At 47.0% G+C, this 24520-nt stretch overlaps 2 protein-coding genes across 3 annotated transcripts in view; both read right to left on the bottom strand.

Annotated features, from left to right (window-relative positions):
- Positions 1–1539: 1539 nt before the first annotated feature.
- rab11fip1a (RAB11 family interacting protein 1 (class I) a) lies at positions 1540–13402 on the bottom strand. Of its 2 annotated transcripts, XM_062451970.1 has the most exons (6): positions 12532–13402; positions 8764–9194; positions 7629–8637; positions 4225–6117; positions 3479–3602; positions 1540–3291 (listed from the first exon to the last, which is right to left on the bottom strand). In XM_062451970.1, exons 1-6 carry the CDS (start codon positions 12879–12881, stop codon positions 3085–3087), a joined length of 4014 nt encoding a protein of 1337 aa, XP_062307954.1. In that variant the 5' UTR covers positions 12882–13402; the 3' UTR covers positions 1540–3084. The 2 variants fall into 2 exon arrangements, with proteins under 2 accessions (XP_062307954.1, XP_062307955.1); XM_062451971.1 differs by lacking the exon at positions 4225–6117 and having other exon boundaries at positions 12532–13398.
- A 1622-nt stretch (positions 13403–15024) lies between these two features.
- Positions 15025–24520, bottom strand: part of adgra2 (adhesion G protein-coupled receptor A2) — a 35372-nt gene continuing 25876 nt past the window's right edge. Inside the window, exons 4-19 of the mRNA XM_062451968.1 lie at positions 23768–23839; positions 23404–23475; positions 22909–23075; positions 22185–22398; positions 21780–21944; positions 21284–21479; positions 20941–21090; positions 20578–20739; positions 20120–20323; positions 19612–19801; positions 19262–19470; positions 18988–19112; positions 18745–18868; positions 18478–18626; positions 17367–17456; positions 15025–17215 (exon numbers count right to left, since the gene is read on the bottom strand). Of these exons, the coding sequence (XP_062307952.1) occupies positions 15790–17215; positions 17367–17456; positions 18478–18626; positions 18745–18868; positions 18988–19112; positions 19262–19470; positions 19612–19801; positions 20120–20323; positions 20578–20739; positions 20941–21090; positions 21284–21479; positions 21780–21944; positions 22185–22398; positions 22909–23075; positions 23404–23475; positions 23768–23839 (3715 nt within the window). The 3' untranslated portion in view covers positions 15025–15789. The remainder of the gene's footprint in view (positions 17216–17366; positions 17457–18477; positions 18627–18744; positions 18869–18987; positions 19113–19261; positions 19471–19611; positions 19802–20119; positions 20324–20577; positions 20740–20940; positions 21091–21283; positions 21480–21779; positions 21945–22184; positions 22399–22908; positions 23076–23403; positions 23476–23767; positions 23840–24520) is intronic.

Below are 24520 nucleotides of genomic sequence, written 5' to 3'. Positions count from 1 at the left end.
TAACAGTGAAGTCTATTTATGTGGTTGTGTGTCACAACGTATATAGTCTTAACATCATGCTAGCAAACATTTTCTAAAAACAAATTAAGATGTATGGTGGATAGTATTAGGTATTGATGTATATTTTGTATCTAAAAAGGATCTGGTATTGTAGTTACCATTAGGGTGAATCATGATCTTTTGTGGCGCACAGTGAAACTAAGCAGTAACTTAAATTTGTTTACTTTAATATCTCTAAAATAGTTGTACAAAAAAGTGCACTTTTGTGTTAGAATTGTATGGTTTGCTTTAAGGAATCTGCGATACAATATAGCACATTAAGGAATTTGTAGATATTGAACAGTAAGATCTCTGATACACTAGGTGAAAATACTGTTTCATAAACCCAAAGAATGTTAAATCATTATTAGTAAATAATCAAAATCAATAAAGAAAAGTGGAATCAAAATGTTTGTTTTATCTTCAATTAATTGATTGTTAAAGTGTATATGATTGAAAAATGTCTTAACCGTTACATAATCATAACATGGCCAGACATACTATACTGCATACCCAATACGTCTCTACTTTTGGAGATGGATGTTTTCTGTACTTAATTTTTGATAAAGGTCAAAAGATGGGGCTTTGAAGCGACTAGAGTTTCATCTAAGAACCAGGGGAGTTGTTTTGAGTGTAATAAAAAATAGGATAAAAACATTTTTTTTCTATGTGCACTGTAGTTAACACCACCACTTTTGGGCAACTTGATATTTTGTTTACTACCAAGTCAGTAAAAGAACCACTCAAGTATATGATGGAAAACTTCTAGAGTTCAAGATTCTTGATCTTTTTTTTTTTCTCTGCTCAGAAACCGTTGGCTATTGATTGCAAGTGATATAGAACTAGAGGAAGCCATTTTTCTTTTCTCAAGACAGAGGAAACTAACCCGTCTGATCTGTCAACCTTCCCCTCTGCCTTAATTAGTGCCTACGGGTCCTCATTATCTAGTTAATCTATGTCTCCCTCACTCTTCCATAGGGTCTGCTTCAGGCTATATGGGGATTTGCACAATACATGTGAAAGGTGAATATATTCTTAAATTCATTGCAGAAATTCAGACCCTTCTTATCATTCTTCTGTCTATAAACTACATGTTGTGAGTGCAGAAGAAACCGTAAATAAATGTTAACAGGTCTACACGATTGTATTTTAAGCACAGTGGCATTCTTTGCATTCGATCCATAGTGGACACTAATTAATGGTTGGGTTTTATCAGGTCCTGAATGATAAATCTACATTTTCACCTCTTTGTAATTACTTTAATTCTAGTCCTAATGAAACGCAGAGGGCAGCTGAAGAACATTTAGCAGGACAAGCAACAAAAAGGCTTGTCAAAGCAAACAGATGCACACTTTTCTATGACTCCGTCAAGAGAAATTTACAGACTGTCAGTCTCATGGAATTATGCTTGAGACATTTTACACAATATACTGTAGAACGTCTTTGGATAGAACACTACGTAATGATGTCCTTATTTTATCATACAAAAACAAGATATAGGTAGGTATAGTGTTCTTTTATTTCAATTAGAAGGTCAAAGTGTACAATGACACAATCCTTTGGAAGATTCTTAAACAGTCAATTTCTTTGCAAAACAGATTCTGGTTTGACATTCAGCAGTCTTTTAGTTATTTAACACCAGTAACTGTCAAACGGTTCAAAAAAGGCCATTCTTAAATAAAAGGAAGTTTTTAAAAGGCACAATTTATAACATTCTACTGTTCACAATGTTCTTATTGCTATGACATTACAGCAGAGGCATAGTCACAGGATCTGTGTATCATAGTATAGTAAATTACATTCAGACTTCTGAATCATCATCATCTATATGAGAGCTTACTTATTAAAAAGGTATTTATTCATATGGTTCAGTAAGATTCTTCTGTGATTTAGTGTCAGACCACATTTACATTTTCATAAGAAGAACATAAAAATTGTTTCTGGCATTAGGTTTTGCATAAATATATTGAATGATTGTATCCAGAGTTTTCATAAATATTTGAGAGGACAAACGATTGTGTTCTGCACAGACCATGGCAACACTAGGAATCATACAACTCATGATAATAAATACATAAGAGAAACTAATTATTAGTGGTTCCATTTCCCTCCCGGTCCATCACAACTGCCTATACTCTAGTCTATACAGTCACCTCACAACCTCAAAAACAGCCTCCTCTTTTTACACAGTGTCAGGCTTTCAGCAAAAAAAAGAACACTTGGAAAATAACAACACGTGTAACAGTATATTGAGGTAAAACGTCAGGAATGATGATTAAGAAAGTGTTTTTGGAATTAGCTAAATAAGCAAGATTGACAACAAATAATATTAACAGTACAGTATTTCTGAAAATTAATTATATAAGGCATGGTATTTCAGCTTGACGTTTTAGGCTGGTACCGTGTATTGCCATAATTCTTATGCAGTACACTTGATTTGGTATTTGATTATTTGTTTGACAGTACCAAGAAAGTTGTAAAACATCACACAAATAGACAATAAATTCTGAAGATAATCAAATCATTAAGAACTAAATGTAGAACAACAGCTGCATTAAGGCTTTGGAATGAGTAAGTAAAGTATAACAAATGAAAAGTAGCTGAATTATTCTTAAAAGGAAAACTACTCCGTCAAGAATATAGACGAGAGATGCAGACATAAGCATTTGTAGTCCTTCCAGTGACATGATAAGAAACATAAATGAACAATAAAGCAGAACAGATAAGATAAAGAATCAAAAGCATTTCCAGTACCATGGTGTGAAAAACCCCATCAATGTATATGTTGATGCAATCCAGTTGTGTGCATGTTGTTGCCTAGGTACCTTAATGACACCCACACATTTTTCCAGCATTGTACTACTTTAATACCACCGCTCTCAAAGGAAACGTGACGTCTTAGTTGGACACTGAAGAAAATGAAAGTGCGTTAAGTATATAAGACATTTAAAAAGAGGATGAAGTGAGAGCTTGGGAGGTGGGTTCGTTAACCATAACAGGGTATTTAAGTAGAACTCCCTACCCTCTGCAAGATCGCCTGGCGTCTCAAAAGGCATGCTTGGAAGAGTTGAGGCCAAGCAGGATGCTGGGTTGTTCCTCTATGACACGAACCAGCAAGTTATCGATGTACTCTTCCAGCTCCACGATCTTGTCGTTCTTCTTGGTGAGTTCCGTCTGCTGCTTGACCACCAGGGTAATCAGCTCCTCCTGGGTGAGCTGAGTGTAAGGCCCACTTCCTGCCGTTCCAGTCACCTGATGGGAGAGGCGTTTAGCGTCACACACTGGGATCTGTTTTACTGTCCTACCTATTGTACATTGTAGGTACACCTCAAACATCGTAAAAACATATAATATATGGTATATCATGTATATGTACATATCATACATGATGTTATCACACATTGATCGGGAAAAAAAAAAGTGAGATCCAGTGTTGTACCATGTTAGCCGGCGGTATCTTTATCTTCCCTGTGGTGAAGTCAAGAGTCTTTAATTCTCTCCCTATGGGGGTGCTGGTGGGGGCCTGGGTCTCCCCTGTGTTCATGGGCTTGACTGGATGAGGCCTGGAAAGACAAGTTATATCACCAACAGTTAGATGTGTAAGAGGGGGCTAGCAGTTTGGCACAGAAGGTTAGATGGGATCAAAAAAAAAAAAAAAGATGGAGGCAGAGGTTGGAAGATGACAGACAAAGAGGAATCAACTGCTTTCAAGATGTGCAGTGATGGCTGGCATTTTTAACTTACGTTATGAGCTAAGGACAAGTCAATAGACAAATGTTCTATCACCTAGTGGTGTACAAAGAACCCCCAGAATCACAACCTGTGCAAATAAGTCGTAAACGACAGCAAATCCCTTTTTCATTCCACCACAAAACTCACAAACCTAAATACTTCCTCAAGCAACAACTTAAAGCTAAAACGCTTAGTACACAAGGACTTCTGGTCACCAAAAAAACCACAGATTTTTCCCCAAATCTCCCTTTGTCCTACAAAAGAATTTCCAAATATACACTTGGCAAATGAAGGCAGGTTTTGACAATTGGGTCACAAACAGTAATCCACTTTATTGGACCAGCAATTAACTGTTTAATTTGGAAAAATTGATTTAGAAAAACGTCAATCATTGTGTGCTTGTCAGTGCTGAGAGTTGGTTAAAAGGTTTGTGGCTCAAAGGGTCAGTCTCACCTGCGTGGTGTTAGGGCAGGCCCACCTCCACTGCTATTAAGCTGTGCCTCTGAGGGTGACACCCAGGCTTTAGGCTGGGTCTTACCCCCAGACAGAACACCAGCTTGGGGACTCGTTTCTCCAACACCCGACTGAAAGACATCTGACGTAGTCAGGACTGAGGGAATGGGGGAGGAAGAGAGCGAGGCCAGCTGATCGACAGCTGCTTTCTTTTCCCTTGCTTGGGTTTCCAACCTTTCTCTACCATGGATATAGTTCTGCACTGAAGAGTCCACTTGAGGCTCGTGTCCATCCAGTCTAGGATATTCTGAAGTGGTTGTCATGTTTCCCTCTGCTCTAGATAAGTCTTGTTTATCCAGGGAACCTTGCTTCACTGAGCTATGGAGAGATGGAGATGGCCGTTTTTTCCTTTGCGAAATGTCTCTCTGAAAAGGACTTGGATCATTTGAGTCAGATTTGTATGCTTTTCCTGTCTCTGGCAGCTCCATTGAGTTATCTGCAGCAAAAATTGCTTTCTGGTCACCACGGGTCATTTTCTCATCTTGTGGCTTATTTTCTTTCTGTATCCTCCCAGTGAACAGATCCTCTCTTCCATGGCTCTGCTCTGGGAGTGCCCATGGGTCTTTGGAGAGTACCACAGAGTTAGGGAACGGGTCGGGTTCAATTAAATTTTCTTTGGCTTCCGTTCTTGGTTCCAGTATCTGTTTCGTGTCGTCCCCGTCAGCAGAGTTGGGCGTAGGTTTCTTCTCTCTCCTTGAATTCACATCAGTGTGTTTCATCATCACTGGACTGGTCCTTCTCAAGTCCGGGTTGGCCGTCTTCAACTTTTCCCGCTCTTCGATGCTTTCCTTTTCCGGATTTGCTTGTTGGACTGGCTCTTTGCTGGGAACTTTTTGTCTCGGTTTGGCAGTTGGTATCTCCTTAGGACTATTCGATGGCGTTACATTCAGGTTATTGGTGGATCTTGATTCCAAAACGTCTTGCGAAGCTCTTGGACTCTCCACCTGAGACGCAGACTTGGCATCAATGACTGTGAGGGGATATTTATTCAGAACCCTCCTCGGGTCAGCTTTAGGTTTCACTGAGGGCATTTCTCTGCTGGGCGTCAAATGGATAACTGTGGAAGAAGAGACGTTGATCTTCTCAACAGAGACATTTGTCCGTGCAGAACTCTGCTTCTGAGCTGGGCTGACCTCTGGCACTAGTCTAGGAGACGCTACAACTACGGGTTTGGGAGGGCCAGGAGCCGGAAGCTTTTTATAGGAAATAGCTGGAACTTCCTTCGGTTGAGTCGCTTGTGGTTTTGGGAGCAAAGCAGTCCTCGGTTGCGAGGAGATGGATCTATTTTTGTGTTGAGACTCATCTTCTGGACCATCGACACTCATCTCCTTAGCAGCTACATGAGGCATGTATTCCCTCTGTTTCTGGTTCACCTCCGCAATTATATGATCCCATCGAGTCTGACCTTGCACTCCATGTCCAGGAAGAGGTAACGCTGGTCTTTTCCCATGCTTGGCTCCAGCCATCTCACTCTCTCCAGAGATCTCATCCTCAGTTATAGGCAGCAGGCTGCTACCTGAAGCAGAAGATTTAATGGGAGAACTTCTGGAGCTAGCGTTGGGGTTTCCAATGCCCGGTGGCAGGGGGGCTTGTCGCTTCTTGTCAGACATGTTGGGGTGGGATACTACAATGCTCAGGTTCTCTGTGCTGCTGTGGGACTCTGAGCTTCTTCTCGTATTTGGGGGTGCCAGCGAGGAGTGTAGGCTGGAGAACGTGACAGGGGACTCAGAGGGGATGCTGCCGAGGGAGTATTCACTGGAAGGTGGAGAGGGAGGATATTGCAGCCCCTGTGTGTGTGAGCCTGGGCTTTCAGGTTCCTTAGACTCAACCAATCTGCCAAAGGGTGAAAACAAAAGCCTTGGGTTCAGTGCTTGACGGACACATTATCTCCAAAACAGGATCTTGGCCATCACTGCAGAAATAAGCTCTCAGAAGTCTCTCCATTACATAAAAAGCTTTCAACACGGTTTGATAACAGACAAAGACACTTGAAGGTCGTACATTTATTCTACAAAACTGCCTAATGTATCATACCATATAAAGGGTGATTGAAACTATTTTCTTCATTAGCCAAGGCATGTTTTCAATGGCATGTCATCACAAAAGATGAAGTTATGTAAATCAAATAATATAGTAATTATATGTTTTTGGAAACAGTGAATGAGTACAAATGTCCTAATAGATAATTGGCCTCTACATAGATTATTCACATTTCCAAAAGGTAAAGATGCAATTTAAGGTGAGGAAGCTGTAATCACAAGCTTCCATCAAGCCTAGACAAAATTAACACAAAGTTGCCTTGGACTTAAATTCAGAAAACATAAAATAAAATAAAATCACATCCATCCATTACATTTAAAGGAACTGAAAAGGAAATAACTAACTCACCATCAGGATTCAATGACTAAAACATATCCAAAACAAGAGCTAGACAGGGAACAACAATGCCTGAGAAGACCAGCATCAAGTCACACTGCTGGTTAGTCACGCTGTGAGTTCACTTCATTCCACAACCTGTTCTGCACCATACCGCACCACCCAGCCCTGAAACACCCACCCACATTCCACAAATCTGACCAATCAGAACAGCCACCAAACTGGCCTGGCAGGTCCATCACACGCCAGCAACAATGCCTGGTTCTAGCGGTCTATGCTCATGTTTTTCAAAGCTTTGAGATCCTTCAGTTCAGACGATTCACAAGAAGATGAGACACAGTAGGCTACCATGGAGAAACAGTTTGTGGTAGACAGATTAAGTCAAATTAATCCTCAACCATGAACATTACTCTTCCTAATCCTTAACCACCATATGCAATTGGGAATATAGAACCACTCAAACGGATGGAGTATAAGAAGCACAAACCAGAAGCTCAGACCAGTGGAAAAACAACCATCTTATCACCACCGCCAAACATCAAACAGACCAGGAGTTGTGCTCCACCTTGAGAGGTGGTTCAGGAGTATGATGTCAGGTTAAAGTAACTGACTGCACCCAAATGTTGCCCGCAAGCATGTCTTCTTTGCTCATGTTGTGATTCTGAGTTCTTTGTGTACCAGTGCCAGCTATCAGTACACTATCTTAAAAGCAGTTACGATGGACTAGATTCCCACCAGGTTGATTAACACAGTACAAAATAAAATAGTGAAAAAGTAGTCAGAAGTGAGGTGATCAGATCATTGACCAGGAGTAGTCAAGAATGAGAGACATTTTGACAAACAGTGAGCTATAATAGATCAGATAACATATAACGCTAGACATTGAAATCGCTGTGGATAGAGGCAAACTTGCAAGTAAGCTAATCATATAGGTTGCATCTCAAAGACAGGAGTACTGTGTGACCTACCTGGGCTTGACTGCAGACACCTTGGCTGTGCGATTGAGGAACACCATGGCTGAGGGAACCTGGGCGGTTCGCGGGGGTTTCTGAGGATGACCCGGGGTCTCCTCAGAAGTGTTCGGGGTGTCCGGACTGAGGGAGATCTCTTCAAACGGGTTGGAGGAGTGGCGAGGGCCGGGGACTTCCGAATCTCCGGAGGTTTTCCGGGGGGCTGGCTTGGGCACCTCCTCCTTAGTGCTGCTGGTTTGCGGCTGTGGCTCCTCCTTCTTTTTGATGATGCCGAACAGCGTGGACAGCCTGTCGGACATGGAGGCCTCCTCCTGGCGTTTCTTCTCCTCCTCCCTCTTGGTTTCCTCCTGCTGTTTCTGCTCCTCCTCCAGCCTCAGACGCTCCTCCTCAGCCTGCAGGCGCCGGCGCTCCTCCCCCTGTCTCCTCCTCTCTTCCTCCTCCACCTCCTTGGACTTCTTCCTCCTCTCCTCCTCCTCGTCTTTCCCTTTCTTCCGCCTCTCTTCCTCTTCCTCCTTCAGCTTCTTCCTCCGCGCTTCGTCTTCCAGGAACCTCTTCCTCCTCTCCTGCTCCGCCAGGCGCTTACGTTCCTCCTCCTCCCCCTCCTCCTCCTCCTGCAGTCTCTTGGCTTCTGCCCTGCGTCTCTCCTCTGCCTGTCTCCTCTCCTCCTCCTCCTGGTGGCGCCGTTGCTCCAGCAGGGCTCGGTCTCTGTCTGCAGACTCCTGCCGGTAGGACGGCACAGACAGGCCTTTGAGGGAGTCGGCGGAGACGTCCGAGTCGTGCCGGCGAACATCTTCCACGGAGCCCTGGCCGGAGCTGTTGAGGCTGAGGGTGGAGCCGGACTTTGGCTCCGCCTCCTCTGCGTACACGTGGCTGCCGTTGATGCACAGGTTGTTCTGGTCGTTGGCGCTCTGCTTGGAGCGGCCCAGCAGGGAGAAGGGACCCAGGGACACCTTGCTGTCGTTGCTGCCTGTGCGCTTATGGCCCAGGAACTTGAACTTCTTTTTCACTGTGGAAAGAGAAACAGCACGGCAGGAGAGAGCGGGTGTTATAAGACGAATGGAAAAAAAATTTTAATCTTATAATTGATCATTAAAATAAAGGATTCAGACCACACTGGAATTCCTGAGCTTACCATCTGGAGATTCAACATTGAGACCTGATGAGCGACTGCCACTCAGGGAGGAGTTCTTCTCAGGCAGAGTCCCCAGTGTGGACATGGACTGGGAGATGTTGCGCTGCAAGTTGGACTTGGGGGTGAAGAGGGATTTGAGCTTGGACTTCTTCTTGGCCTCTGGCGAGTCGAGGTGTCCGCCTTCCTCCCCCTCGCTGTCCGTCATAACCTGGCTGACCGACGGCACGATGGCTGAGGCGGAGTCAGAGAAGCCCTCCTTCTTCTTTCCCCGGACTTTGTCTTTCAGCTTGGAAATGCGGGAGCGGGGTTTGTCCTGCATCGAGAGGTCAAACATGCTGGCGGACAGGTTGTTCCTCATGAACTGGACGTCCAGCAACACCTCCCCTCGTACCTTGTCTTCTTTGCCATTCTTGTCAACCAGCTTGAACCAACTGCAGATATGAGAGAGAGGGAGAGCAAGAGAGAGGGCAGGAGAGAGCGCAAGAGAGACAAAGGAGTGACAGTGAGAGAGCCGGAGCGAGAGAGATGATATTAGACAATGAAGAGTGAAAGAAAAGCTACTATTGACTATGATATCATTGCACACTATGGTATTCTTCTCCGTACAGCCAACATTTTGCAAAGAACAACAGCACGAATCGCCTAGGGAGAAATGTGAAATGGGGTCAAACGTACACAGACAGTAACACCCTGTAGGCCAGCCTGTAATTTGAAATCTGAAAGACAAAATCCCATGTGCCAAATCCCTTCGACAATGGAAGTCCATGCTTCAATAGTGTTAAACACATTACAGGTTTTAGTCGGTGTGAGCTTGTTTCTTCAGACCTGAGGCTGATGGATCATTCAGTGAAGTACTGTACTGTTGCGGCACCAACTGGGAACATCCAGCGGATCAGATTTAGCAGAAAATTCCGGATTTGGGTCCTGATCTCCTTCCGGTTCTAAATAATCAACTGCATAAAGCAAGTGTTCTGGAGAGGCCCTTACCATAATCAAAACAAGTATAGTCGGCTTGTCACTCTGCATTTTGTGTGATTGCACAGACTGCTGATGGGTTATCGACAGACTACAACATCAGGCCTGACGTTTGTCACATTCATTTAGACTACCTAGTTGGAGAATCAAGTGATTTTAAGTACAGCCGACTTGCCTGGCTAACACCAGTCCTTCTCACTAAAGTCTGGAGCGGCTCCACTTAATGATAAAGACGTTCCCTCAGCCAATGGGATCTTGTTTTCAATGGAACCAATTATAATCTAGTACATGTGCAAAAGATACCATGCAAACAAAAACTCCTCATGCTCCTTTACAAAACCCTATGCCAAGTTAGGCAGGGCAGCTGTGTCACCCTGACAGACTACTGTCCTTGATTTCAATCTCTTATCTTTCACAGTTATCTCTGACAACTGACATGCCCCTGTAGGCTGGTTGCTGTTACATGGAATGGTGGTTTGATACTTTGCTCTGTATAAGTCATGAGTATTCCTGTAAGCTTGATATATTACTCTGAAACATATTTGCCATGTGGTGGAAGAAATGAAGCCACTGGCACCACAACAGTTTTGCCATTTTAGCCTGTCTGATTCCAAGTCTGACAGACATTGTTGTGAGGTTCATCTACAGTTCAAGGCCACAACATTTGTATTGGTAGGAATAAACTAAAATCCAGCCAGATTCTTCTGGGAAAATAATCAGGAAACATGCAGGGGAGGAAACCTGCATTCCATGAAGCTATGCAAGCTTGTAAGGAGGCCCTCCTAGGACATGTAATGAAAACAGAGCAATTTCTCGGGACAAGCATTCCTTATCTCGCCTCCTAGGACAAGCTTTGCCAAGCCAAACAGGAACCAGGTCCAGTACTACGGTGGGGGCTAAGTGAACACAGAACAATGGGAGTACATGGCTAAACATCATTCAAGAGAGTTCCCTTTAATCAACCAGCCTTCTCAATCTCCACGGAAAGTTAGGAGTTCATTAAAAGCAGGCTAAGTTCAGCTGCAGAGTTAAAGGAACAGTCCGTGAAATTGCACCCATGATGGTGTTTACAGAGAATACAATACCTTGCAGTTCTTGTTCAACCAGTTCTCTCTACATGAGAGAGTGTCACTTCTCTAAACATGGACCTAATGATTAACATAGGGAAGCCAGTGTTTCCCCTACCATTATATTAGGGGGGTGCCCCGCCCCCCCAACGACATACCCCGCCCCCCCAATGGCACCCCCCACCCCCCCTGGAAGGTCAAGTTAGTTTTTTTATAGCGCCCGATCACAAAATAATTTAAGGTTACCCTTCGCATAAAACAGGTCTATAGCTTGCTCTTTTATTAAACAAACTAAATGGCCTTGTGTTATTTATCTTATTTAAACCCCCCCCCCAAAAGCTGTAAACCTAGGGGAAACACTGGAAGCTACATTCAGCTAATGGTATGTGATATGGAACTAACTATGCAGACTGACAGCCCTCAAGCTATAGGCAGGTCCATTATGAAACTTAGAAGACCATATATTTGAATCTAGACTAGAAAAGATCGAATAAGATTTTAACTTCACTTGTAGCAGTGGAATGTACTAGGTGTGTACAAGGACTAGTTTCTAGCATCATCCCGATTGTTGGACATGAGTGTTGATGATACGACCGGCTAATGACCCCTGTCCATGGTCATAGGAATATGAGTGTTCATCTGTTGACATGATGTCATCAACTGACAACACCCTCCACTCTCCAATGGAGAGGACCACACCTGCTCCCACGCACGTCTGCCTTACTTCAGTATCTGGCCCTGACACCTCATCAGGACCCTGGAGTATGCCAGTAACCTAACTCTAACGAACGTCAGTGGGACATCCGACACGTTTTCTATGAGAGAGCGAGAAAAGGGCTTGTGGTAGGGGAAAATGTACCGTGTCAGGGAAGGAACTGGCCAGTGCAGTCTCTGAACCTTGTCATAAAAAGTCGAGGCTGAACCAACTGACTGAGTAAACGAAAGATAAGATTACGGGACGTACTTGGTACTGTAAACACACGAGCGATGTAATTTAAGTAGACTGCCCTTGAAACAGTGATACTAAGCACTAATGACTCATAACTATAGGATCCTCCCTTTCCACTTTAGGCCTAGGCTGGACCAGAGAAAAAACATATTGTACTAGGCTGTTCTTTTTACTGTCATGGCGTGGTAAGAAGGATATTAAGATGCCATTATGTGAAAAAGGGTGTGTGTCGTTTGCCTCAACTAATCTAAAAGACATTTTGTTTTGCTGCCTGCAACCAAATCAAATGTTAAGTCATGAAAATAAATGGGTGTTCGTCCACTGTTTACGTCACTGACATGAAAGTAGAGTAAAGTGAGTAAAAGTAAATTTAAAAAAAACCTTATAATATCTCGGACCTGGAAGAACACTGGTAATGATAGGAATGTGGTTGATATTTCACTACTCTGGTCTTAGTCCATCAGTAAAGTGACCCAATCCAGCTATGGTATTAACTATAATCAGGTGGAAGATAGGGGAGAGGTTAGCGAATGGCCAAATTATATTCACAGACTAAAGCTTTAGCAGGATTGATTCCAAATAGATTTTTCGTTTCACACAGACTGACAAGGGATACAGCTCTCTCGTATCTGTGTTGACGTTTGTGGACTGGTGAGGATACCCATGTGAAATGCAAACAAAACTTTCATAACTTTTGGCTGAAATAACAAAAAACATTTCAAACATACACAGTAGCAGCATTGTGCAGTGCAACTGACATGGTAGTAGCCTACTTACTCGGTTTTTTTGCGAGATTTGTTGTCGTGAAGCTCTATTAGGTTGATCACAGCTTGTCCCAGGTGCTTGTCAAGTCCCACCTGTGCTCTATGCATAACTATGATATGAAGTGTGCAGCGTTCAGCATTGCTTTGATGGAACAGTGGCAAATCGAACGTAGCCTCTTCCTTCCAAACAGGGGCCACACATTTATCGGCAACGGAGGTAGAAAACTTGTCTTTTGCCAACTGCATAATGGCATAGGCGTCATTTGTTCCATTCTTTCCCTTGATGCGCAAATTCCGAGCCTGTAGCACCGTTACCTGAACACTTGTGGGATACCACTGCTGGCTTTGATCACCTAGAGACATGTTTAAACTACCAGTTGTTAAAGTCGACAAAAAAGAACTAGTAAGACTGTACAGTACCTATGCCGTTTGAAGTGACGGCAAGCTGATCCTGAAAAGTATCCCAAGTCTATCGCGTTGTGTTGCTCAAGCTAACGGCTAACGTTACCTACTGCCCAGCCGTGTTTGCTGGATAACTCTGGAACCTTTATGCAGTGACGTTACTGGGTTTCATGTCTTAACACTTGATACGCCTCCCTTATGACTCCTCAGTAGTGCTAGCACTACTAGCTGAGCTAGCCTCCACCGCTAGTCCTTAGCTAGAACCAGCTAGCACTACAGTATCCCGTTAACCACGTACGCTAGCGTACACCGAGTAACCTAAATAGCAATAAATGTAGGTCTTAAGACTTGCTATTAAACGATACTAAAGTCCCACAACGAAGTCCAGTCTCCTTTGCTAGACTAGCTTGTTAACTATTTCGATAAGCCTTGTGAAACCCTTGGCAGGCCTCTTTGTTGAAAAGTCAACTTCCTTATTAACGGCGTTCCCACCCATACTCTAATATAAGCATAGTGATTGGCAAACATCTGAGTCACTAACTTCTGGGATCTCTATGATTGGATGGAGAGCTGTTACCATAGTTGCAATGTGTCATCTGTCTAAGGAACTGCGTATGAACCGTCTGTCATTAATACAAACAGATAATTATTGTTGAAGCCCAAACTGAAGCTCTGTTGTTCCGGTAGTTATTGTACCCATTAAAGACATAATATTTCAACGCAGTCACTGTGTTACAGACGAGATACAGTTTCACAATTTTCTTTTCTTGTTTATTTTGCATCGGATATTTTTTTGTAAGGCACAGTCTGAGTTTCTTGAACAATATATTACTGAATTAAAACAGTTTGTAACAAACATTTAATGGAGCCATTTTGACAAATGAAAATATAAATATATGCACACATTTTGAAATCTCCCTTTTTCATAACGAGATGAGAGTTAAGAACAGAAAATTCTTCATTAAGGGACCAATGGGGATGAGTGTATATTTACACTGAAATAACCTGCATCAAAACACATGTCCGTACATACTGTATGTCTACGAGACATTCCTAGATCCTTTCAACGGATATCTTTGACGCCCAGTCAGCTAATTTGAGGAGCACACACTTAAGAGTGACAGTGAGTCAGTGTTAGTGACATTTAAGCGAGAGAGTATTTGCGTAGATGGAGTCATAACACTCAGATGTCATTATGCTGTGGCCTGCCACTGTAACTATAAGTTAGGCAATTTCATATTTCATAATTTCCTTTCCTTTTGTTAGACAATAGAAAATATGGAACATCAATTGTTTTAATGGCCCATAAGGAGATCTCAAGTGAGGATGCATAATAAACACTACCATGTTCAGTCTGATTCCTAAACATTAAAGCTTATGTTGTTCATACTATACCACACAATTCTTTGGCACAAACATTTCCCTGAACACATCTGAGCGACTGGCACATTGACACATCTGTATGTGTAAGCGGGCACCACGTGCAAACGATTGCATGGTCATGCTGATCACATTGACACATCGGTATGTGTAAGCGGGCACCGGGTAGCCTACAACGATTGCATGGTCACGCTGATCGACAGAAATGCATATCTACAAATCTTTTTAAACTGCTCCAAGAAAGTTACCATGTGATATCGACATGAGAGTCTGTCGTGAGCTTGTCGTGAGAAAAACTGAACAGAACAACCACAAAACTCTTTTCACTGCGTATAAATATAGACAATTCATGATAAGGTCTTGAGCAACTTCTTCTGAACTCAATGTGTTGGGGATGCTGGCTGTATGTTATTTTTAACGTATTGCATATGATATATCTAGAGGCACACTATACACACAATTGCTGTGTGTTTTTCTCCCTGTAGGAGATGACAAACTCATGTTTCTAATATAGCTTATGGGATTCCTGTTTGCATCAGTGCATGGGCAGTTTGTTTGTAATCCAGCAGGGGGCAGTATACATTCATCAAAGCATGAATGAGAATTCAGAGCAAAACAGGAGAAACACCATGGAAATTCATATGGAAAAGTATGTTACAAAGTCTACAACTGGTATATATTGAGCCCAAATGATAAAATGCTGTTCACAGTAAAAAAAAAAAAAAAAAAGAATTGTGTGAAAGAAACTAATTCTTTTGTTCATTTGCTCAGATTATGGTCTTGCTTATTTTGTACTTTTTTATAAGGCAGGGGGAAGAACTCAGTGCTAATGCGCATATCACAATACATTGAAGTAAAAAAGGTAACATATTCAAATGCATATTCTCTCTTTCTAGCTTTTTGGACAAACGAACACCAACATGCACACACACACACACACACACAAATGCACACTCTCACACACACGTACGTACGCACACACACACAGACACACAAACACACACACACAAGCAAATATAAACAAGTGCATACACAACTACATGCCAAAAAAACAACTTACAAAGATCTTAAGAGCAGAACACTCCACAAAGGAAATGCATACGCCTATAATGTGAAAATGAACAATCTTGGATTCCATTTCGTGCTATAGTCAATATGCATAGAATAAGAGAACAAATGAAATAATGCATTTTTGTTTAATGTCTCAGAACAATCAACATTTTATGTCAATTTTAGACTTTGATTCCTGTGAAATGTAGTATAATTCGAAGTTAAAGACTGTTTTGGTTTTGAAATAAGCAAAATGAAGAGCCTTTGACAAGCCATGTTTAGCATTTTACAGCAAACGCAACGCTTAGAGGAGAGTTCCAGATTAAGTTCCTGGCTTCCTTTATAATCTTTACCAGCTTGGCTGATCAGGTTTAACATAACATACCATTCAATCATAACCAAATCCTACCAAACACACGTCTGGGTCCACTCTCAAGGGTCATACTGTGGTTTCGCTCTTCCACAAACCGCTTTTCATGCCTACAGAGTTCTGGGAGTGGTCGGTGCCGCTGGTGTCCTGCTCCAACTCTAACGTCGAGCTCTTGAGGGCCCCGTTGGTCGCCGCCCCCGGCACGGTGACGGTGGTGGTGATGCTGTTGAGCGGGAAGGAACTGCGCTTGGATTCACGCTCGACGGCCGCCGCCAGTTTCAGATTGTCCCGGCTCGCGCTGCGCCTCTGGGCGCCCTGCATGGCCGCCCTGGTGGCCACGGAGGGCAGCAGGGGGAACGGCTTGCGGCTTCCGCTGCTTCCCCCGTCGCTTCCCTCTGAGGGGCTGGTGGCCAGCGCCTCACCCACTCGCCTCCCGTTGGTCAGCGGGCTGCCCTGGCTCTCAGAGAGGCTGTGGTGGAGGCTGCCGTTCTCACTCGTGGCCTGTTTGTGAGCTGGGTGTGCCGAGATGTGTTGCTCTGTCCCAGTGGGACCCAGAGCCCCCATGCTGCCCCCTCCTCCCGCGGCCCGCAGAGCCTTCAGACGATAGTGACCCCTGCCCTCACCTCGATGGTGATACTGGCTGCCGCCTTGCTTAGTTCTGCCACTGACCTTCCTCCGCTGAGGCTGCCCAGGGGCTGCTGAGCTTATGGTGGGCAGGACGTTATTGGCTGGCTTGCTGTTGTCTGTGCTGGCGCTGGTGTTGGTGCCTGCGGGGGTGCGTGGGGCGTGGACGTGGTTGGTATTGTCTTGGGTCACCTGCAGCAGGTTGGTGAGCTTGCAAGGCCCCGGGCTGATGCTGCTGATCCCACTGGGGGTGGAGGAGGACCTGGCAGAGGAGGAGCTATGAGGGTCGCCCGGGGGGTGGCAACCAATGAAAAGCTGTGATCCCTGCTCGGATGTCTGCACCCCGTTCACAGTGGAGCAGGTGTGGATGTAGTTCTGCATGGGCTGGGAGCGGCGGTAACCCGGGCAACAGGCCAGCCAGGCAGCCTGCACGTCCAGGCGTCGGAAGCAGTGGTGGGCCACCAGGAAGACCCCCAACACGACTGCAGCCACCCCATACAGACAGCTGAACAGCAGGCCGCGGAGCCCCACCAGCCACATGGCCATGGCTCCACAGCTCCACATGGCCAGGAACAGGAAGTGGGTGGCCACCAGAACAAGGAACTGCGTCTTCAGGGAGTAGTGGTCTTCCTGGGCCATCCCCGGGCTCACGGTAACCACCGCGGAGTCGGTGGACAGGAGGCTGGTGCTGCCTCCCAGGGCGGGCTGACTCTCGGGCGCAGGGGGGGGCAAGTGGGCCCCTGGGCACTCTTTGGCCACCCGGTGCCTCAGACAAAAGACAGTGCACAGGAAGTAGATCCAGGTCACCAGTACCGCCAAGCCCGCCGGGACAAAGAAGGCCCCTAAACTGGGCCGCCACACCAGCCAGCAGCTGTAAAACAACAATAAAGAGGTCAGGAGGGTCGATGCTAAACAGGGACAGCTCTGTGGGAGCAGGCTTCTCACTATAATATCCAGTGCAGCATTAGATATATGGACGATTATAGAGCCAACATGTCAGAGGGTGGTGGTGTGAGACTCACTAAGGGCTGTTGTCTCCATAGTTATTGACATTGACAGCTGCTGTAATCCCACATATGATGAGAGGAACTCCACCGGCGATCAAGTAAAACCTGCAAAGTAAAAGGCATTACATTTACATGACGCTCTTATCCAGAGCGACTTACAGTAAGTACAGGGACATTTCCCCAAATGTAGGGTAAAGTAGGAAGAAGTGCCTTGCCCAAGGACACAACGTAATTTTTACGCGGCCAGAATCGAACCGGCAACCTTCTGATTAATAACCCGATTCCCTAACCGCTCAGCCACCTGACTGAGGTATAAAGCGAGGGATTCAGGACAGCGACGACCAAAAGTAATAGATCCGTTCGACATACGGAAATGACTATTGTTGACCCCTCTATGAGAGGGATTCTGTAAGGGACACTGTGAGTATGGGGTGTCGGTCCATATTTCTTAAGTACAGTATGCAATGACAAATGCCTTGCCTGTTGCTGTGTGACCTGAATGATCCTCCTCTGTGGGATGACTCAATGTGACAGAGGCCAGACGAGCTCAGGAGGCAGTGATTTGACACAGCAGCGACGCTGACCGCTTCGGGGTCAGAAGGTGAGGGGGTGGGGGTGGGGGGGGGGAGGGGGGGGAGGAGGGGGAGGGGGGGGGGGGTTCAGCTGCTGCTCTACAGTTCCAGAGCGCAGCGTGGAGGGGGAGTAGGAGCACAGGGAGAGGAGGTGAGGCGGGGGAGGGAGAGGAAGGGGGGGGGGGGGGGGGGTCACGATGGGCGACAGTGTGCCCTCTCCATCACCCTGTGCTCAGATTTACGACGGGCTCCTCAACCTTTCTCATCCCCTGTTCCTGCATTCCTCCCCTCCCCCGCCGCATCTGTCTCTGCGGCTCCATTGTGCCCCGGCGGGGTCCTGCGCTGCCTTTACAAGGTTCCTTCAAAAGCAGAGCGGCTTTGCTCGCTTCCGCACAATGCCCGCCTTTGATACGATACAGTTTGGGTGGCCCCCGTCATATGAATCCAGTCACTTGATGGTGGTGTCCCTCCCACCCATCCTCAACACCGACCTGGATGGCCGTGACTGACAACCTCACAGAGGAGCTCTGTCTCGCTCTTATGACATCACTGACCTGAGCATGGGCCGCTGGGTGGGCGGAACAGGGGACTCTCCCTCGGTCTGCCGTGGCGTTCTCCAAACGGCCTCTTTGTAGAGGACCCGGGCGCTGACCCCGATCCACAGCAGGCTGGACAAGGAGGAGTAGTGGAGGGCGATGCCCACCTGCGGCAAGCCACACACGGGATCACACACAGGGTCCGAAGACACGCGGACACGTACACGAGCACACACACACATTGAAATTCGTATCCGTCGTGTAGGTGAGCGAGGAGGTGCTCACCGCCTGGCACACCACCGGGTAGCCGGTCAGAGTGATGCCCCCCGTGTACACCGCCGTTGTCATGGCGATGTGGAAGCAGGTGTTGAGTAGCGTGTGCCAACTCTTCCTGGATATGCGTATGGAGCTTCAAGGGGAAAAAATACATCTTTTTTAAAGTCATGCAGTCCCACTGTGGATCAGGATTAACACGCACACACACACTCACACTGGACGAACGCCTACGAACAGACGCACACACCCTACCTGTGGTGGAGGATGTGTGTGATGATGATGGTGAAGAGGCACAGGAGCAGGCCCGCGGTGCAGGCATACACCACAGGGTGGAGGACCCTCACTGGCATCAGGGTCGGGTTGGGGAAGTCAGGCACCTGGGGTGAATGAACTCAGATTAACTCAACAAGGTGCATCTTAACTCAGACGCAAGGGAGGAGAGAACAGGAGAGCAAAATCACCCCGCTAGGCTAATGATGCTAACGTGCCCCGGAGAGAGCCAGTGAGAGGGGGGTGAGGGCGGTACCTGCAGGATGGCATAGTTGCTGAGGAGAGAGCAGCGCAGCGTGGACGTGGTGCGGTCACTGTGGATCAGGTGACAGCCCTCCTGGCTCCACCCGCCCGGACGCTCCGGGGCGCGCTGGCTCCAGTGGGCCGCCACCGGGTCGCTTCCTGCGGACGAGTGACGCAGGGACACCACCACGGGCTCTGAGTGGTTCCACATGCTGCAGCCGTCTGCAAAGGGGAACAGGAGGAGTAAGAGACGACACTTCCTGGTTCTCCGCGTGAAGAGGACGTTAACAAACTCAGGCTTCGTCAGGGCGTGTGCTGACGTTTTCTGGCGTCAGAGTCCGGAGCCAGGAGCTCCCAGCTTACCCAGGCCCACGTAGGCGACCGGAGAGTTGACGCTGCGCTGACTGACGGGGTCTCCGGGACCGCTGAAGTTCCACGGGGTGGGGAAGAAACGGCCATTCCTGAAGGCCACAAACTGGAGCTTGCAGTCTGAGGGGGAGTCTGGGGGGAACAGGGAGGCGGGGAGAGCCACAGAGGCTAGCGCCACCGCGTTCTGGAGACAAACGCACAACGTTGTAGCTGGATTGATTTATACTGATGTTTCATTCAGTACCCTGTATCATTTTGTACATGTAGTTGCCTTTGTCATTGCCTCACTCGTATGTTTAGCTGTATTTGTAGCTGCACTTTTTGTTGCCTTCAAAATATACCCCAAAGGAATCAATACAGTGCTACACTTCTCTACTTATTTATCGTCAGCACAACTTTGGCGGGGCGGCAGGTCGAACCAGTCGTCATTCCAACGCCGTTCGAACGTGTCGTTTGTGTGGGGGCCCGGGGTCGCTCCGGCGTCGCTCCGCCCTCTGCTCACCTTGAGGGGGAAGCTGTGGAGGGAGGTGTTGTGGACCCCCGTGGTGCAGCGGAAGCGGAGCGGCTGTTCCTGGCCGGGCTCCGCCCGCCCCTCTGTGCCCAGGCCGCCCGGCGAGTCCTCGCGCCTCTGGTACGCCGTGCAGCTCATGCCGGTGAAGTGGGCGGGCCGGATCAGGTGTGCCTCCATCACGATGTTCCTGGAGATCTGCGGCCAAACAGCGGGAGGTTGATTACTGTTATCTGCTTTTATGCTAGTTCTACTAGCATTGAAATAGTTAAAGCCAAGGAACGGGTGTGTATTTTGACCCGAAAGTGCAACAATGACACAATTACAACAGTATTACATCATTTAACCGAAGAGCTTAACCTGTTAACTTCATTGCTATCGTCACCCTAATCTATTCCAACGTCAACTTTAAAGACATGAGTGGAGTGGTAGTGTTGGTTGAGTAGAGGTACCATGGAGAGGTCCTGGGCGTGGCTGTGGAGCTGGGGCCAGGCCAGGGTCTCCAGGGAGTGGATGAGAGAGCTGCAGGCTGCCTTCTCCCTCTGAGCATCGGCCAGGATCTGGTGGTCCACCTGCATCAGGTTGCTGCCCATCTCCACCAGCACCTCCGACAGCTAGCACACACACATCCAGATTGAGACATGAGCTTCGGTTCAATGCCGACTCGCACGCGCATGCACACACAAACACACGCTTACATCCATTTCTATGTACACTATACTTATCCATGGTAAAACGTACATCCGTAATAGAAATTAAGGGTGATATGATATTATATTCAGATGGATATACAAGCACAGTCTTCAATGACGCACCTCTCTGAGCTGTCGGACGTACTCCATGAACTTCTCCATCATCTGAGCGACGTACAGAACGTCCATGTAGTCGGAGAAGCCAACTGCTTCCAGGGTGTAGGTGCGGACCTGGTGAGCCAGGGTCACTGCGTTGGAGGCGTTGACGGGCATCTGGACAACAGATGAAAGGATACCGGATAAATGAAAAAAAGGTCAATGGCAAAAAGTCGAGAGACACAGGAAGAGAGAGACATTTGCAACCGATTAATAGTATGATACCATTCATTCGTAAGACAAACTTGACCAGGAAGTGGAACGAAAGTGTGACAATGTCGTCGGTGTGTGTCATGTGACCGGCTCTCACCAGGATGAAGGTGTGCAGGACCCGCGTGATGTCGTTGGTGTAGTGGCAGTTGGTGTATTCCCCTTCCTCCCAGGTCCCTGTGCGGTCGCAGTAGCGCGACGCCTTCTTCTCCACACCGCCCCCTATGGACAGGGAGGGGTAGCGCAGCTGCAGACAGTACTGGTGGGAGGTGATGCCTGCCAGGGTCCTCGGCCACCTGAGTTAAACACAACAGGAGAATGATGAGACAATCCCAGCGACACTCTGAATCTATAAGATACAGCACTGTGCAAAAGTCTTGGGCACGAATACATTTAAAAAAAGAAATGAAACATTGCACTGATATACTGCCACACAAATACAAAGGAAGAAAAAAAGTTTATGTTGAAAAACTTGGGTGCCTAAGACTTTAGCTCAGTACTGTATATCACAATTATTATCAATATATTATCAATTGTTTGGTAGATAATGAGCTAAGGTCAGGGTCTTGCTATGACATTGACAAAGTCGCACGAACCTGAACTCTCCCCTGTTGTTGATGACTCTGTCTTCCGGACAGAAGGAGGCGCTGTTTTCCAGCACCACTATCTCCACGCTGCGAGACGTGTTGCCTCGTCCGGTCACCACCACACACTCCCACTCTCCGCTGGCCTCCACATGCACGTTCTGGAGCAGGAGCTCGCTGCGCGCACACACACACACACACACGGGACACGACATCACATGAGTCACTGACGTCCCCGCATCAAAACCAAAGGCATATCTGGATTTGAAAACAGCATTCCAGGATCCAATCAGAGTGTATACCGGAACAGGTTGCCAAGAGTTCTAAACGAGGAGTGGGGGAGGGTTAAGAACGTGAGGTAGAACGTCAGGCAGAACGCCCAACAGAACCCCGAGGCTCCTCCCAGGCGCTGCTCACCTGGTGATGAAGGTGCAGTCGTGCAGCACGCTGCTCTCCAACTGGACGCCCGTCTCAGGGTCGGAGGTCACGGGTCGGCCGTTGTGGCGCCAGTGGAGGGATGTGATCTTGTCCACCAGGGCGGCGGTGCAGTGAAAAGGCAGCCGGTCCCCTCTGAAGACCAGCTGGCGCTGGGAGGGCAGCAGGGACAAGGTGTGGAGTTCCAGGGGACCATCTGAGGGCCGTGGGGGGAGGGGGGAGGAGAAGGGGAGGAGGTGAGAGGAGGAGGCGACAGGCTGATGAGACCCCCCCCAAAAAAAATCCCTCGTTCTCTCTCTTTACCTAACCTCAGCCAAACATTTCCAAAGGAAGCCATTACTGTTTGAGTCTGCTGTTTCTGGGATATTGGATGCAGACGGCACCAATTCATAAAAAGGCAACCCCCAGAGGAGTCTTCAAAACCCGGGCTCAGACACAAAGCTGGCCGACGCACAGTCCCACTGACAGCACTGGGGTGCGGAGGGACTCACAGACTCTGATGTTGTTTGTTGTTTTGTTGTTTTTTTGTTTTGTTTTGAGGAGGGGAATAACGATAAGGTCACTGTGGATTGTAGTCACTGTGTTTTCCGCCACTGCTTACTTTTTTTCTGTCGTCGCGTTTCTGTTTTGAGGGTGTCAGAGGAGTGTCAGAGGGGGTGGTGAACCGCCCTGTTCGTAAACATAAACACCGCCGCTAGTCTCTCACCACAGTTCAGCTGACTCTCCCTCAGTCCACGCAACGGCTTTCCATGGAGGCTCCTGGGATAGGCACAGAGCGTCTCGTCGCCCAGTCGAGCCGTACTGCTGCTGCGGAAGAACCCCGGAACCCAGCGCAGACCACAGTCACATGACAGGAAGTCCGAGTTGAAGTTCCTGATTGGAGAGAGGAGGGGCTTTTTACTACACCATTCTTAACAAGAGCTGGGGATTGAGGAAGTGGTGGTGGTGGTGGGGGGGGGCGGGGGAGCGCTCTCAAACTCGAACGTCTCACGATTCCCACCAGAGGACATACTGTAAATTATCTGGCGGTGCATTATGGGATTAACGTGTCAAGCGAGGGAAAAAAAAGGATTCGTAGCTAAAACGGTTCTCTTCAAGTGGAAGCCTATTTCCTAGTGATATTACTATGTACATTTGTGTGAACATTTGTATCTCATAAACATAGATACTAAATGTATGATGATAATAAGGCAGGACTTACACAAGCTTGAGAGAAGGCAGCTCTTGGAAGACTCCTTGGTCCAAGGTAGATATGATGTTGCCAGAGAGGTTTCTACATTACACATACAATTGTATTCATTTAGCAGACATCCAAAGTGACATCCAAATAGTGCATATAGAACGTATAGACAATGAGAAATGCACGGTTCTGACACTGTTTGGGAGGTTAGAGTCAATGAATAGTCTGTATTTAAGTTTTGAAAGGTTGAAAAAATATTTATGAGAATAATAAAATCAAAAACAAGTTTTGAAAGGTTGAAAAAATACGCTAAACTCCCTCAATACATCAACTCATCATCATGACTAGAGGGGCATGAGTTTGATGTAACTGCTTTTCTTCTTACAGTTTGATGAGGTTGGTGAGGCTCTGGAACATGTCGGCAGTGAGGCAGCCGATCCGGTTGTTGGAGAGATCTCTGAGGGCAACAGAAGGAAGGAAGGAAGGAAGGAAGGAAGGAGGGAGGGATTATTGTATGGCGTGACATATCGTCACCGATTGGATTTCTTGACACTTTCAAACTATTTTATGCTGAAGGGATTTCACAAAAGTGCACTGAAGCACATCGACAGTATTCTAAAGACGTCGTCATGAACTGCTTTGTTATCATGCAAGTCTGTATCTTTCACAATTCCCACTCTCCCTAACAGTTATTTGGTGGTTGCGGGTAAACAAAACCCACGTACAAACTCTTCCTGGCAGCTCACTGATCGCTTTCCCTTATCTGGAGAAGTCCTGTGAGGCCTCCTCACCGGCGAAGTGAAACCGCCGACCCTGCTCTCTGCTCTGGACCAGCTCTGGGGCCACTGCCGCTTTGACGCCAGCCAGCGGAGCTCCGTCCAGACCCTGTGTGTTTATATCTGGCTGTTTGTTTGGAGAAGCCCCAGACCTCGCAGGGAAAACACAAGCAGGGAGAGGAAAGTCACGCGGCGGCGCGGAGTGGAGGAGAGGAGCCCGACCGCGATGTGACCGGACCCCCACGTCCCCGAGAACGCAGCGAGCGAGCCGATGGAATTCTGGAACTGCTGCCTTGTCACAATCAATGACGAGTGAGGGGCCTGGGAGACACCCTGAGGTTTCCATGGCGGCAAGGCGGGGG

The sequence above is a fragment of the Osmerus eperlanus genome, chromosome 25 (assembly GCF_963692335.1).
Source record: "Osmerus eperlanus chromosome 25, fOsmEpe2.1, whole genome shotgun sequence".
Taxonomy (NCBI): Eukaryota; Metazoa; Chordata; class Actinopteri; order Osmeriformes; family Osmeridae; genus Osmerus; species Osmerus eperlanus.
The sequence above is the reverse complement of the archived record's forward strand: the minus strand, read 5'-3'. Positions and strand labels throughout refer to the sequence as shown.

Coding starts and splice junctions, on each gene's coding strand:
- rab11fip1a (XM_062451970.1), bottom strand. CDS start 12,881: ATGTCTCTAGGTGATCAAAGCCAGCAGTGGTATCCCACAAGTGTTCAG. Junction 3,603..4,224: donor CCTGCCCTAACACCACGCAG/GTGAGACTGACC, acceptor TTGTCTTTCCAG/GCCTCATCCAGTCAAGCCCA. Junction 3,292..3,478: donor AGATACCGCCGGCTAACATG/GTACAACACTGG, acceptor CTCTCCCATCAG/GTGACTGGAACGGCAGGAAG.